This window comes from Bombina bombina, chromosome 5, assembly GCF_027579735.1.
Source record: "Bombina bombina isolate aBomBom1 chromosome 5, aBomBom1.pri, whole genome shotgun sequence".
Classification (NCBI taxonomy): domain Eukaryota; kingdom Metazoa; phylum Chordata; class Amphibia; order Anura; family Bombinatoridae; genus Bombina; species Bombina bombina.
Window position 1 is genome coordinate 530,125,681 of NC_069503.1, and position 17,101 is coordinate 530,142,781.

The following is a 17,101-nucleotide window of genomic DNA, read 5'->3' on the forward strand; positions in this document are numbered from 1 at the left end:
ATGTTGCCTGTACAACGGCAAAGAGAATGACTGGGGAAGGCGGAGCCTAGGAGGGATCATGTGACCAGCTTTGCTGGGCTCTTTGCCATTTCCTGTTGGGGAGGAGAATATCCCACAAGTAAGGATGACGCCGTGGACCGGACACACCTATGTTGGAGAAATATAAACGTTTCTTTATCACAGTCAAAGCACAATCTCACAGGTCTGCTGTGAGTGATTACCTCCCTCAAAATAATTTTTGAAGACCCTTGAGCTCTGTAGAGACGATCCGGATCATGCAGGGAAAGAGACAGACTTGTGACTGAATTTCTGATGCGTAGCAAAAGCGCCAAAATAGGCCCCTCCCCCTCACACACAACAGTGAGGGAAGTTCAGTGAACTGTCTTAAATTAAAATAAACGACAGCCAAGTGGGAAAACAGTGCCCAAAACAATTTTTCACCCAGTACCTCAGATAAATAAACGATTTAACATGCCAGCAAAACGTTTAAAATCAAATAAAATGAAGTGTCATTAAAAAGCCTGCTGCTAGTCGTTCCCACTGCAAGTTAGGCTAAAAGTTATATGCATACAGTATTATCCCAGTGAAGTGCCATTCCCCAGAATACTGAAGTGTAAACATATATACATAACAGCCTGATACCAGTTGCTACTACTGCATTTAAGGCTGAACTTACATTATATCGGTATTGGCAGTATTTTCTCAGTCAATTCCATTCCTCAGAAAATAATATACTGCAACATACCTCTTTGCAGGTGAACCTGCCCGCTGTCCCCTGATCTGAAGTTTACCTCACTCCTCAGAATGGCCGAGAACAGCAAAATGAATCTTAGCTACGCCGGCTAAAATCATACAAAAAACTCAGGTAGATTCTTCTTCAAATTCTACCTGAGAAGGAACAACACACTCCGGTGCTGTTTTAAAATAACAAACTTTTGATTGAAGATATAAAAACTAAGTATAATCACCACAGTCCTCTCACACATCCTATCTATTAGTTGGGTGCAAGAGAATGACTGGGTGTGACGTAGAGGGGAGGAGCTATATAGCAGCTCTGCTTGGGTGATCCTCTTGCACTTCCTGTTGGGGAGGAGTTAATATCCCAGAAGTAATGATGACCCATGGACTGACTACACTTAACAGGAGAAAGCAGCATTTTAATCCGTTTAAAAAAACAAAAAAACCAAATGTTTTTCTTATTCAATAGATTTGGTCTGATTCTAGATATTTTTTTTTAATGTTTTTTGTACTCAAATTAAATGCATCCATCCAAATGTCCATTTATGATTAAAAATAAAAGGGCAGTCAAAACCCTATCATAAGTTTTTCTTATCTGCTCAATAATACTAAACAAGCGTCCTGTACGGGGTCCATTTGTACAGCTCATTGAAAACATTAGCTGTATATTTTTTTTGAAAACTTTTAATTTGAAAGCATCTTAGCCAATAAGCTCATCCCACTGGTTCTTTCTTGTCCAGGTTGCATTTTTCCTGGGCGACAGTAAAGTCAATAACTTTTTTGTTTTTCAGTCTGTTACTGCACAGACAGAAATGGCAAAGGACGTCTATTTTAGATAGACCATCCTTTAATTATTCATATTATGTTCGATTTGGTGGCTGTAATTATTTTTACTTGCGATTCTATGTAGCTATTTGCTGTGTGTATGTTTACAGCAAAACTGAATTCTTATATATTGAATTTAAATATGTACCCTAGGTAATAAGATAAAATGTATTTATTAAAAATGATTTAACAGTCAATAAAGTTTATATATAATACTTTATATTTAGTAATGTCTATTATAACCACTTTATTCATTATTTGTATGTTTATGGTGAATAGTAACTTTTACCTTTAAAAAATATTTACTTTATCATACTATAGTTCATATAGACATCTTATTCAGGATATTTATAAATTGAAAACTTTTTACATTGTAGCATTAATCTAAATTACACTTATTGATAGATTGTTTTTTCTGCTGTGCACCTTAGTTTCATTAAAACACTAGAGCTTTTTTCTCTCCATACAAATGTCACCTCTCTCACATTTATTTGACTTAAATTCTTCTATTGATGCTTGAAATGTAGCAGCATTATGTGAAAAAAAATAAAAAATACACCATAGCCTCCCAGGTAGTTACCCTCTATTTTACTTGTGGTGGATCAATAGTGTGCAACAGATAATCTGTGTTAATGAAAACAATAAAGATGTCAAGAATATTTATATTTGAAAATTGTTTTTAACCCTTTGATTGCTAAGCACGTTCCCACCTGGGTGCTAAGATTTTTTAATGTTTTTTTTATTTTTTTAACAATTTTTTTTAAACTTTTATTTTTTCAGACCCCCAATACTTACACCGTTGGAAAGGTTATACCTTTCCAATGGTGGGTCTTGGGGGTCTGTAGCTGCTTAGATGTTTGAGATACAGGCATCTAAGCAGCATGCCCCCTGCTCCTATACGTAACATTGTTAAGTATAAATAAAGTTGCGCTGTGACGTCATCACGTTATTGCGCGTGACGTCACCACGCAAAACGGGAAGCCCCGGCAATGCCTGTCACTCTACAGGCACGATCGCCGGGGTAGGAGCGGGTGGGAGCCCCCAGATCTCCCTCAAGGTGGGAGAGTGCTAGTGACGGCTCTGAGCTGTCATTAGCACCAGAGTGGGAAACTCTGTGACGGCTCAAAACGTTAAAATTATAAACTATCTGTCAAAAGGACTGAGATAAGGGGGCAGTCTGCAGATGCTTAGATACAAAGTAATTACAGAGGTAAGAAGTATATTAATATAACTGTGTTGGTTATGCAAAACTGGGGAATGGGTAATAAAGGGATTATCTATCTTTTTAAACAATAATTTTTTTTGGAGTAGACTGTCCCTTTAAGTCTTTTTCTCTAAAAGTCTTGTATATTACACATTCTAAAAAAATGGTATAACACAAAAATAAGAAGAAGAGAACCTCAAAAAGTTAAATATATAAATTAAAGGGACATGAAACGCAACATTTTTCTTTCAGGATTCAGATAAAGCATATCATTTTAAACAACTTTCTAATTTACTTTTATAGTTTTGTTAGTATCTTTTGTTGAAAGGCAAGGAATTAAGCTCAAGACCATGCACGTGTCTGGAGCACTTTATAGCAGAAGTTTTGCAATATTATCCATTTGCAACATCACTTGATGACAGTACTATTTCCTGCCATGCAGTGCTCCAGATGTCTACCTATGTATCTCTTCAAAAAAGAATACCATTCATCAAATTTAATAATAGTAGCAAATTACAAAAACTTTTTTTAAATTGTATGCTCTGAATCAGAAAAGAAAGTTTGGTGTTTCATAACCCTTTAAATAGGTAAATAATACAGAATGCACTGAAAAGACTATACCTTTTTTCTGTGACATGCTTTCTTCAGTTTTCTTCAGTAAATTCTGTGCTTCAGAAATTATGACCGATAAATCTTTTACTGGACCCTCCATTAATTTTTCACCTGCAATAAAAAGATTTTAAAATGACCAGAACATTATTTTATATTGAATTGGAACATAAAACATATTTGTGCTACAGGTTCAATTATTTTACAGTTATCTGAAGTGTGATAACTTATTAAATCATATTCAAATTTGAACTGGTTTCTTTTTGCATGCACAAATATAAAAAATTATAGACAGTAATGACAAATAAAAAAGTAAATTTATATCTTCAGACAAGTATGGCCATGGTTTAAAAAGTGGTATAGTGTTTTATGTATACATACAGCTAATAAATCCGTTTTTTTTTTCTTCCAATAAAGGGCTAGATTATGAGTGGCGCACTGTTTGCATGCATCGGAAGGAGCACTCGTATTACAAGTAGAAGAATGCAAAAGCAGTTTACGCTAGAATGATTACCATGATCTAAGACAAAAAAGTGTCACATAACAAAAGTACAGTAAAAAATACAGTTACACTCATAATAACACTATCTCATAAAAATTATTGATACAAATATTGCGCAAAAAAGTTTTAAAGATAAGGGCTCAAAGATATGAGGTCTCAGTTGTTAGAAAAAACAAGGCTTTTAAGTAGAGATACATACATATACATGTCTAAATATGTGTATGTGTATATATATATATATATATATATATATATATATATATATATATATATACAGGGAGTGCAGAATTATTAGGCAACTTGTATTTTTGAGGATTAATTTTATTATTGAACAACAACCATGTTCTCAATGAACCCAAAAAACTCATTAATATCAAAGCTGAATAGTTTTGGAAGTAGTTTTTAGTTTGTTTTTAGTTATAGCTATTTTAGGGGGATATCTGTGTGTGCAGGTGACTATTACTGTGCATAACTATTAGGCAACTTAACAAAAAACAAATATATACCCATTTCAATTATTTATTTTTACCAGTGAAACCAATATAACATCTCAACATTCACAAATATACATTTCTGACATTCAAAAACAAAACAAAAACAAATCAGTGACCAATATAGCCACCTTTCTTTGCAAGGACACTCAAAAGCCTGCCATCCATGGATTCTGTCAGTGTTTTGATCTGTTCACCATCAACATTGCGTGCAGCAGCAACCACAGCCTCCCAGACACTGTTCAGAGAGGTGTACTGTTTTCCCTCCTTGTAAATATCACATTTGATGATGGACCACAGGTTCTCAATGGGGTTCAGATCAGGTGAACAAGGAGGCCATGTCATTAGATTTTCTTCTTTTATACCCTTTCTTGCCAGCCACGCTGTGGAGTACTTGGACGCGTGTGATGGAGCATTGTCCTGCATGAAAATCATGTTTTTCTTGAAGGATGCAGACTTCTTCCTGTACCACTGCTTGAAGAAGGTGTCTTCCAGAAACTGGCAGTAGGACTGGGAGTTGAGCTTGACTCCATCCTCAACCCGAAAAGGCCCCACAAGCTCATCTTTGATGATACCAGCCCAAACCAGTACTCCACCTCCACCTTGCTGGCGTCTGAGTCGGACTGGAGCTCTCTGCCCTTTACCAATCCAGCCACGGGCCCATCCATCTGGCCCATCAAGACTCACTCTCATTTCATCAGTCCATAAAACCTTAGAAAAATCAGTCTTGAGATATTTCTTGGCCCAGTCTTGACGTTTCAGCTTGTGTGTCTTGTTCAGTGGTGGTCGTCTTTCAGCCTTTCTTACCTTGGCCATGTCTCTGAGTATTGCACACCTTGTGCTTTTGGGCATTCCAGTGATGTTGCAGCTCTGAAATATGGCCAAACTGGTGGCAAGTGGCATCTTGGCAGCTGCATGCTTGACTTTTCTCAGTTCATGGGCAGTTATTTTGCGCCTTGGTTTTTCCACACGCTTCTTGCGACCCTGTTGACTATTTTGAATGAAACGCTTGATTGTTCGATGATCACGCTTCAGAAGCTTTGCAATTTTAAGAGTGCTGCATCCCTCTGCAAGACATCTCACTATTTTCGACTTTTCTGAGCCTGTCAAGTCCTTCTTTTGACCCATTTTGCCAAAGGAAAGGAAGTTGCCTAATAATTATGCACACCTGATATAGGGTGTTGATGTAATTAGACCACACCCCTTCTCATTACAGAGATGCACATCACCTAATATGCTTAATTGGTAGTAGGCTTTCGAGCCTATACAGCTTGGAGTAAGACAACATGCATAAAGAGGATGATGTGGTCAAAATACTCATTTGCCTAATAATTCTGCACTCCCTACACATATATTTATATGTGTTTATATGTATTTACAGACATATATAAATGCATAAGTACATTGGATACTTTGCATTCAAGTAGATGAAAACATGTAAAAATAAAATGTATGCTTACCTGATAAATTTCTTTCTTTCCGGACATGGAGAGTCCACCATGTCATTATAATTACTAGTGGGATATTCACTCCGGGCCAGCAGGAGGAGGCAAAGAGCACCACAGCAAAGCTGTTAAGTGTCACTTCCCTTACCCATAATCCCCAGTCATTCAGCTGGAGGGAAATGGAAAAAGAAGATAACACAAATGTGTAGAGGTGCCTGAGGTTTAGAAAAAATAAATTACTGTCTAATCTTAAGGGAGGGGTCGTGGACTCTCCATGTCCAGAAAGAAAGACATTTATCAGGTAAGCATACATTTTCTTTTCTTTCGTAAGACATGGAGAGTCCACAACATCATTCCAATTACTAGTGGGAACCAATCCCCAAGCTAAAGGACACAGAATAAATAGGGAGGGAGAATAAGACAGGCAGACCTAAACAGAAGGCACCACTGCTTGAAGAACCTTTCTCCCAAAAGAGGCCTCAGCCGAGGCAAAAGTAACAAATTAGTAAAAGGTATGCAGAGAGGACCATGTTGCAGCCTTGCAAATGTGTTCCACAGAAGCTTCATTTTTGAAAGCCCAATAAGAGGTGACAGCCCTAGTGGAATAAGCAGTAATTCTCTCAGGAGGCTGCTGTCCAGCAATCTCATAAGCAAAACTATGTCTCAACCAGAGGGAAAGAGAAGTAGAAGTAGCCTTCTGACCCTTACGCTTTCCTGAGAAACAAACAGGGCAGAAGACTGGCGAAAATCCTTAGTAGACTGTAGGTAGAATTTTAGAGCATGCACAACATCCAAGTTGTGCAACAGACGTTCCTTATGAGAAGAAGGATTAGGACAGAGAGAAGGGACAACAATTTCCTGATTAATATTTCTTTTTTTTTCTTCTTTTTATTGAGAGAGAATAAATACAGTATGTAGTTATACAATTAGTTCCCCCATAGAGGTCTATAATACAGTGATGTGATTCACAGATCACAAGGGCAAAGTAAAAAAAGTTAGATGACAAAAAGATGCAGAAATTTCATCTGTGAAAGCATAGCAATACGAGATGTTCTCCTAAGCCTGTATCCACATAAAGAAATTCTATCTATACAACCACAGGATTAGGTACAATAAGTAGTTTCTAAGCCAGGGGGCAAGACCCAATGTGTCTCATTTTTTAAAACATCAAACAAACGGAACAACATAAAACAAAACAAACAGAACAATACAAACATGTCCAAAGTATGCTTCTCGGAGATGCTGTTGGCTGTTTTATAGAAATGGGGCAGGTTTTACTCTTAAGGGAAAAGCCAAAGTTGCATATTAATGTGTTTAATAATATTGACTATTGATTAGTTGTTAAGTAAACAATAATCCTAAGGAAGGTGGCACTGGCTGACATTTCACAAATTCACTACTAGATCACTGTCAAGAATAACAACTCACACAATTAAAACCAGCTCAGAGAGGCAGAGAAAATAGTTTAACTTGATGATGAAAAAAGAGGAAGCTGTAAACCTATACAAGTTGCATTATATCTGTTCCCATACATTAATACAGAAATAAACTATGACAAGGCGTAGCTGGTGTGGGTTCCTGTTACTATTTTCTGATTATTTAGTAGTACCAATAGAAAGGAATTATTTCCAAACTTTATAAATCAGCAATGCTACGTTACAGCTACGTTACAGCAGGTTAAGCGTAAGGAAGCAATAGGAGATTTAGTTCCTGCGGTGACTTCCATAGTGCGTGGTGTTACCGCCCCCTCTCCACTTCCACTCGCAGTAGTTCACATTTATGAATCAGAATATCCAATGCAGGAGTCAGCAACATTGATAACTCCTGAACTATGATATTCAAACTGGCCATTATAACTCAGTCTTGAGTTCTTCTTCTTTCCGCAGATGTAGGCTTTGTAAAGAGAGCTTGGTGCACTGCCGCTCAACATAGAGGCCAATATGGCCTCCGTGGTAGGGTACTGCTCCGCACTTTCCTTACTTTGATAATAGCTCTTCGGTGGGGGATAGATATTGGTTTCCAGCATCAGTAGTGTCCAGACACGAACCCTGTCAAGGACCAATATGCTTGGGCCAAGTTTAGCTCCTCAATTGTAGAGTAAATTACAAGAGTCTCACGGAGCTCTAAAGATGAGCTGCTTACTCAGATCCCGCCCACCGGAACTCCCGGATTAATATTTCTATCCGAAACCACCTTAGGGAGAAAAGTACATTTATGCTTACCTGATAAATTAATTTCTTCTACGATATGACGAGTCCACGGATTTCATACTTACTTGTGGAATTTATCCTCCTGCTAAGAGGAAGTGGCAAAGAGCACCACAGCAGAGCTGCATATATAGCTCCTCCCTTCCTTCCACCTCCAGTCATTTGACCGAAGTTAGGAAGAGAAAGGAAAATCCAAAGGTGCAGAGGTGACTGAAGTTTATAAAAAAAATATAATATAATCTAAATCTGTCTTAAAAATGACAGGGTGGTCCGTGGACTCGTCATATCGTAGAAGAAATTAATTTATCAGGTAAGCATAAATTTACTTTTCTTCTACAAGATATGACAAATCCACAGATTTCTTCCTTACTTGTGGGATACAATACCAAAGCTACAGGACACGGATGAAAGGGAGGGACAAGACAGAGACCTAAACGGAAGGCACCACTGCTTGAAGAACCTTTCTCCCAAAACCAGCCTCAGAAGAAGCTAAAGTATCAAATTTGTAAAATTTGTAAAAAGTGTGAAGAGACGACCAAGTTGCAGCCTTGCAAATCTGTTCAACAGAAGCATAGTTTTTAAATGCCCATGAAGAAGCCACAGCCCTAGTAGAAAGTGCCGTAATTCTTTCAGGAGGCTGCTGTCCAGCAGTCTCATATGCCAGACTGATGATACTCTTCAGCCAAAAAGAAAAGGAGGTAGCCGTAGCTTTCTGACCCCTATGCTTTCCAGAAAAAACAATGAATAATGAAGATGATAGACGGAAATCCTTTGTCGCCTGCAAGTAAAACTTCAGGGCAAGGACGACGTCCAGGTTATGCAACATACGCTCCTTCTTAGAAGAAGGGTTAGGACACAATGATGGAACAACGATTTCCTGATTAATATTCTTATTAGAAACAACCTTAGGAAGGAAACCAGGTTTGGTACGTAAAACCACCTTATCAGAATGGAAGATAAGATAAGGCGAATCACATTGTAATGCTGAAAGCTCAGAAACTCTACGAGCAGAAGAAATAGCAACCAAAAACAAAACTTTCCAAGATAACAACTTAATATCTATGAAATGCATGGGTTCAAACGGAACCCCTTGAAGGACATTCAGAACTAAATTCAAACTCCAGGGTGGAGCAATTGGTTTAAACACAGGCTTAATCCTGGTTAGAGCCTGACAAAAAGACTGAATGTCTGGAACATCTGCCAAACGTTTGTGTAGCAAAATGGACAAAGCAGAAATTTGTCCCTTTAAGGAACTCGCTGATAATCCTTTCTCCAATCCTTCTTGAAGAAAGGACAGAATCCTTGGAATCCTAACTTTACTCAATGAGTAGCCCTTGGATTCACACCAAAAAAGATATTTGCGCCATATCTTATGATAGATCTTTCTGGTTACAGGCTTACGTGCCTGAATCAAAGTATCGATGACCGCATCAGAGAAACGCTTAGCCAGGGTAGATATAGCTCCCTCCATCTTAGGGAAAGTCTGCCAAGAGTCTCGAATGGTGTCTGATATGGGATACATTTTCTTAAAATTAGGAGGAGGAGAGAATGGTATACCCGGTCTGTCCCACTCCTCCTTGATAATTTCCGAGATTCTCTTGGGAACCGGAAAAAGATCAGTGTAAGCTGGGACTTCTAGATATTTGTCCATCTTACACAATTTCTCTGGTGGTACCATAATAGGATCAGAGTCGTCCAGAGTCGCTAAGACCTCCCTAAGTAACAGGCGGGGGTGTTCCAGCTTAAATTTAAAGGACATAACGTCCGAATGTGTCTGAGGTAACACACTTACCGATTCCGAAAGTTCTCCCTCAGTCAAAAGTTCCCTGACCCCCAACTCAGATCCCTGTGAGGGTGCATCGGAAATAGCCAACAAAGCATCAGAGGACTCAGTATTCACATTGATTCCTGTCCTACTGCGTTTGCCCTGTAACACTGGTAACTTAGATTAGGGCTGCAACTAACGATTATTTTAATAATCGATTAATCGGCTGATTATTTTTTCGATTAACCGACTAATCGGTTAAAAAAAATTCCTATATTTAAAATAAAATCTACATACTGAGTGTTATAAATATAAACTTCCGACTAAAACTTTACATTAATACAACTGTTGGTCCAATTTTTTAAGCAACAGAACAAATTTTTACAATTAAGCAAAACAAAACCACAAACTGTTTGAAAAGAGGTAGAAGTAGAAAGATATAGGCTACCACTGTTTATAACATTCTGCTATTCACTCTTTCAGAAACTTTGCATTGAAATGCAAAAATGTCATCATGACCACATGCTCCTGACTGAGGCTGGCTTTCTTTTTTTGCAAGCTATATTGCCTGCAGCAGAGAAGAGGCGCTCAGATGGTGTTGAGGTGCCTGGGATGCATAAGTAGGGTTTTGCCAATTTCACCAAGGTGGGATATTTATCTTTGTTAGCTCTTCACCAATGCAAGGGGCCTCTTAAAGTAAGCCTGGACTTCATTTTAACATAAAAATATCTTGAATATCTATATGCACTGGTAAATAACCAGCTATAAGGTTAGGGGGAAAAATATCTAGTCCACTCTTAAAATAACAGATATATACTTACAGTGGTTGAATTTGGTACATATTCCAATTAATTAAAAATAGAAGAAAAAAAAGGCAAAAGGGCTAAAGATTATATATCAGTAAAAGAACACAGCCTTACACATTTATCTATAGCGTACATATAATCAGCAATAGCAAGCAATCTGCTAAAAATTGTGCAAACAGGTAATAGTGACATCAATTCATATAACAAAATGCCAATCAAATCTAGAGCTAGGTATAAATAACAAGCTCGGCACTATATCATGCAAAGCACAGTCCCAAATCACCTGATTTAATATACACAATCCAAATTATGACTCCTATTTTATTTCTGGGTTGCACATAACACAGGAGTAGATGTAAGCTTAAAAATAAACCTATAGTGTCCTGAAAAAGTGAAAAGTATACGTCTGTAGACGTCCTTTAGGCTAAGGGCATATCCATAAAACACAATACCATGTGAAGGAGCTCATCGGAGTGAAGCAGCTGGTGCTGTGCACAGACCAACTAATTGCAAACCAACTAATCGATTATGAGATTCGTTGACAACTATTTTCATAATCGATTATTATCGATTATGCCGATTAGATGTTGCAGCTCTAACTTAGATAATACCTCTGTAAGGGTAGTTGACATAACTGCAGCCATATCCTGCAGAGTAAACAAATTAGACGCGGTTGAGGAACTCGGCGTCGCTTGGGTGGGCGTTAAAGGTTGTGACACTTGGGGAGAATTTGGCGGCATATCCTGATTCTCTTCAGACTGAGAATCATCCTTAGGCACACTTTCTTTACATAAAATATGCTTTTTACATTGTAAGGCCCTTTCAGTACAAGAGGTACACAAAGTAAGAGGGGGTTCCACAATGGCCTCTAAACACATAGAACAAGGAGTTTCTTCAAGTTCAGAAATGTTAAACAGACTAGCAATAGCCACAATAGTCGTTTTTAACCTTATTTATTGATTCAAAGAATTTTTAGAAAAAAAAAAGTACTGCGCCTTTAAATAATAAAAGCGCAACAATTTTACTTTACTGCACCAAAACGATTTTTTAGCACTAAAAAATACACAGAACAGTTAAAATTTGCCAAAAATTATTGCAGCATATGAGAAAAAGCTAAATCATCCTTTAAAGAGTCTTTTTATTCTGAAAATAAACTTTAAATAACGATAACAGCCCCTGCCCTTCGCCACAGCTCTGTTGTGGCGCCTACCTGCCCCCAGGGTACACAAGAATGACTCAATAACGATCCGGTGACTGATATTCAACCTTAGGTCCCACCGGAGCAAGTGCCTGCTGCCTTCTAGAGAGAAGAAACTGCGCGTCTGAGCATGCGAAATAGGTCCCGCCCACTACGAACGTCGCATCAACAGTCTGCCTAACCGCATGGGAAGCGGTTTGTAATAAGCCATGTGGTCCCCTTCACTCACACTTATATCTTATCCATAGGGTCTTTCACCCAATATTAAATAAAGTGTCACAGCTGCCTCTCCCAGTGTCAAGCCCCTTATAAAGATACATAACTGTAGTATCAATATGAGTAAAACAGGAATATCAGTAAACACCCTAATCCATATAGGTCTACTGCTTACCCCTTCCCTTACAGGGAATAATGTCAGTCAGTTCTGATATAACAAGTCTCCTCAGAAATAAAAGACTGAACATACCTCAATGCTGCTTGTAGCATGACACCGTTCTCCACACTGAAGATTTTTCTTTCACTACCTTCAGAAGCTCTGTGGGAACCAGAATGGATCTTAGTAACGTCTGCTAAGATCATCAACCTCAGGGCAGAAAAAAGATCTCTTCATTCCTCTTGGGAATCCAGACTGACGATTTCTCCCTGAGGAAAATAGTACTCACCGGTACCATTTGAAAATAAAAAATTTCTTGCTTGAAGAATCTAAAATTAACACCTCACTTTACCTCTTCCTATTACTAACACAGGCAAAGAGAATGACTAGAGGTGGAGGGAAGTGAGGAGCTATATATACAGCTCTGCTGTGGTGCTCTTTGCCCCTTCCTGTTAGCAGGATGATAAATTCCACAAGTAAGGATGAAATCCGTGGACTTGTCATATCTTGTAGAAGAAATCCCAACTTAGTACGAAGAACCGCCTTATCCGCATGAAAAATAAGGTAAGGTGAATCGCACTGCAAAGCCGAGAGTTCAGAAACTCTCAGAGCAGAAGAAAACACAATTTATACTTACCTGATAAATTTATTTCTCTTGTGGTGTATCCAGTCCACGGATCATCCATTACTTGTGGGATATTCTCATTCCCAACAGGAAGTTTCAAGAGGAAACCCACAGCAGAGCTGTAATATAGCTCCTCCCCTAACTGTCATAGCCAGTCATTCGAACGAAAACAAGCCGAGAAAGGAGGAACCATAGGGTGCAGTGGTTACTGTAGTTTAAATTTAAAAATTACCTGCCTTAAAATGACAGGGCGGGCCGTGGACTGGATTCACCACAAGAGAAATAAATTTATCAGGTAAGTATAAATTGTGTTTTCTCTTGTAAGGTGTATCCAGTCCACGGATCATCCATTACTTGTGGGATACCAATACCAAAGCTAAAGTACACGGATGAAGGGAGGGACAAGGCAGGAACCTAAATGGAAGGAACCACTGCCTGTAAAACCTTTCTCCCAAATATAGCCTCCGAAGAAGCAAAAGTATCAAATTTGCTAAATTTTTAAAAAGTATGAAGCGAAGACCAAGTCGCCGCCTTGCAAATCTGTTCAAAAGAAGCCTCATTTTTAAAGGCCCAAGTGGAAGCCACAGCTCTAGTGGAATGAGTTGTAATCCTTTCAGGAGGCTGCTGTCCAGAAGTCTCATAGGCTAAGCGGATTAAGCTTCCTAGCCAAAAAGGAGGAGAGGTTGCCGAAGCCTTTTGACCTCTCCTCTGTCCAGAGTAGACAACAAACCAAGCAGATGTTTGACGAAAATCTTTAGTAGCTTGTAAGTAAAACTTTAAAGCACGGACCACGTCCAGATTGTGTAACACAAGGATGGAACAACAATCTCTTGATTGATATTCTTGTTAGATACCACCTTAGGTAAGAACCCAGATTTGGTACGCAGGACTACCTTATCCGTATGAAAAATCAGATAAGGAGAATCACATTGTAAGGCAGATAACTTGGAGACTCTACGAGCCGAGGAAATAGCTACCAAAAAAAAAAGGACTTTCCAAGATAAAAGTTTGATATCTATGGAATGAAGAGGTTCAAACGGAACTTCTTGAAGAACCTTAAGAACCAAGTTTAAGCTCCATGGTGGAGCAACCGGTTTAAACACAGGCTTGATTCTAACTAAAGCCTGAACATCTGGAACATCTACCAGACGCTTAACTAGCTGACAATCCTTTTTCCAAACCTTCTTGGAGAAAAGATAATATCCTAGGAATCCTGACCTTACTCCATGAGTAACCCTTGGATTCACACCAATAAAGATATCCATGCCATACCTTATGGTAAATTTTCCTGGTGACAGGCTTTCGTGCCTGTATTAAGGTATCAATAACTGATTCGGAGAAGCCACGCTTTGATAAAATCAAGCGTTCAATCTCTAGGCAGTCAGCCGCAGAGAAATTAGATTTGGATGGTTGGAAGGACCCTGAAGTAGAAGGTCCTGTCTCAGAAGCAGAGACCATGGTGGAAAGGATGACATGTCCACTAGATCTGCATACCAGGTCCTGCGTGGCCACGCAGGTGCTATCAGAATCACTGATGCTCTCTCCTGCTTGATCTTGGCAATCAGTCTAGGGAGCAGAGGAAACGGTGGAAACACAGAAGCCAGGTTGAAAGACCAGGGCGCTGCTAGAGCATCTATCAGTGTCTCCTTGGGATCCCTGGACCTGGATCCGTAACACAGAAGCTTGGCGTTCTGGCGAGACGCCATTAGAGATCCAGTTCTAGTTTGCCCCAACGATGAATCAGTTGTGCAAATACCTCCGGATGGAGTTCCCACTCTCCCGGATGAAAAGTCTGACGACTTAGAAAATCCGCCTCCCAGTGCTCTACACCTGGGATATGGATAGCTGATAGGTGGCAAGAGTGAATCTCTGCCCAGCGAATTATTTTTGAAACTTCTAACATCTCTAGGGAACTTCTTGTTCCCCCTTGATGGTTGATGTAAGCTACAGTCGTGATGTTGTCCGACTGAAATCTGATGTACCTCAGAGTTGCTAACTGAGGCCAAGCCTGAAGAGCCTTGAATATCGCTCTTAGTTTCAGAATATTTATTGGAAGGAGAGACTCCTCCTGAGTCCACGATACCTGAGCCTTCAGGGAGTTCCAGACTGCACCCCAACCTAGAAGGCTGGCATTTGTTGTTACAATTGTCCAATCTGGCCTGCGAAAGGTCATACCTTTGGACAGATGGACCCGAGATAGCTACCAGGGAAAATAATCCCTGGTCTCTTGGTCCAGATTCAGTTGAGGGGACAAATCTGTGTAATCCCCGCTCCACTGACTGAGCATGCATAGTTGCAGCGGTCTGAGATGTAAGCGTGCAAACGGCACTATGTCCATTGCCGCTACCATTAAGCCGATTACTTCCATACACTGAGCCACCGAAGGGCGCGGAATGGAATGAAGAACCCGGCAGGAATTTAGAAGCTTTGATAACCCGGACTCCGTCAGGTGAATTTTCATTTCTACAGAATCTATCAGAGTCCCTAGAAAGGAAACTCTTGTGAGTGGGGATAGAGAACTCTTTTCCTCGTTCACTTTCCACCCATGCGACCTCAGAAATGCCAGTACTTCGTCCGTATGAGACTTGGCAATTTGGAAGTTTGACGCCTGTATCAGGATGTCATCTAAATAAGGGGCTACTGCTATGCCCCGCGGCCTTAGGACCGCCATAAGCGACCGTAGAACCTTTGTAAAGATTCTTGGGGCTGTAGCTAATCCAAAGGGAAGAGCTACAACTGGTAATGCCTGTCTTGAAAGGCAAACCTGAGAAACCGATGATGATCTTTGTGTATCGGAATGTGAAGATAAGCATCCTTTAGATCCACTGTAGTCATATATTGACCCTCCTGGATCAGTGGTAGGATGGTACGAATAGTTTCCATCTTGAACGACGGAACTTTGAGGAATTTGTTTAAGATCTTTAGATCCAAAATTGGTCTGAAGGTTCCCTCTTTTTTGGGAACCACAAACAGATTTGAGTAAAAACCCTGTTCCTGTTCACTCCCATAACTAGGAGGTCTCGTACACAGTGTAAGAATGCCTCTCTCTTTATCTGGTGTGCAGATAATTGTGAAAGGTGAAATCTCCCTTTTGGGGGGGGGAAGCTTTGAAGTCTAGAAGATATCCCTGGGATATAATTTCCAACGCACAGGGATCCTGAACATCTCTTGCCCACGCCTGGGCGAAGAGTGAAATTCTGCCCCCTACTAGATCTATTACCGGATAGGGGGCAGTTCCTTCATGCTGCCTTAGAGGCAGCAGCAGGCTTTTTTGACCTGCTTACCTTTTTTCCAGGTCTGGTTTGGTCTCCAGACCGTCTTGGATAGAGCAAAAGTTCCCTCTTGTTTATTATTAGAGGAAGTTGATGCTGCACCTGCCTTGAAGTTTTGAAAGGCACGAAAATTAGACTGTTTGGCCCTAGATTTGGACCTGTCCTGAGGAAGGGCATGACCTTTTCCTCCAGTGATATCAGCAATAATCTCCTTCAAACCAGGCCCGAATAGGGTCTGCCCCTTGAAGGGAATGTTAAGTGGCTTAGATTTTGAAGTCACGTCAGCTGACCATGATTTAAGCCATAGCGCTCTGCGCGCCTGTATAGCAAAACCAGAATTCTTAGCCGTTAGTTTAGTCAAATGAACAATGGCATCAGAAAGAAAAGAATTGGCTAGCTTAAGTGCTCTAAGTTTGCCAAGTATGTCATCCAATGGAGTCGCTACCTGTAAAGCCTCTTCCAGAGACTCAAACCAGTACGCAGCAGCAGCAGTGACAGGGGCAATGCATTCAAGGGGCTGTAGGATAAAACCTTGTTGAATAAATATTTTCTTAAGGTAACCTTCTAATTTTTTATCCATTGGATCTAAAAAAGCACAACTGTCCTCGACAGGGATAGTAGTACGCTTTGCTAGAGTAGAAACTGCTCCCTCCACCTTAGGAACTGTCTGCCATAAGTCCCGTGTGGTGGCGTCTATTGGAAACATTTTTCTAAAAATAGGAGGGGAAGAGAACGGCACACCTGGTCTATCCCATTCCTTATTAATAATTTTTGTAAACCTTTAAGGTATTGGAAAAACATCAGTACACACCGGCACTGCAAATGGAATCACAGTCATTCAGAGCAGCTAAAACCTCCCTAAGCAACACGCAGAGGTGTTCAAGCTTAAATTTATATGGAGAAATATTAGAATCAGGTATCTTCCTGAGTCATTAACATCACCCACTGACTGAAGCTCTCTTTCCTCAGCTTCTGCATATTGTGAGGCAGTATCAGACATGGTTCTTAAAGCGTCAGTATGCTCTGCATTTTGTCTCACCC

The 17,101-nt window shown here is 39.8% G+C and overlaps 1 protein-coding gene across 1 annotated transcript in view; it reads right to left on the minus strand.

Moving 5' to 3' along the window:
- Window positions 1-17,101, minus strand: part of LOC128660548 (TPR and ankyrin repeat-containing protein 1-like) — a 327,764-nt gene that overhangs the window by 25,818 nt on the left and 284,845 nt on the right. Inside the window, 1 exon segment of the mRNA XM_053714460.1 lies at window positions 3,389-3,490. Within this exon segment, the coding sequence (XP_053570435.1) occupies window positions 3,389-3,490 (102 nt within the window).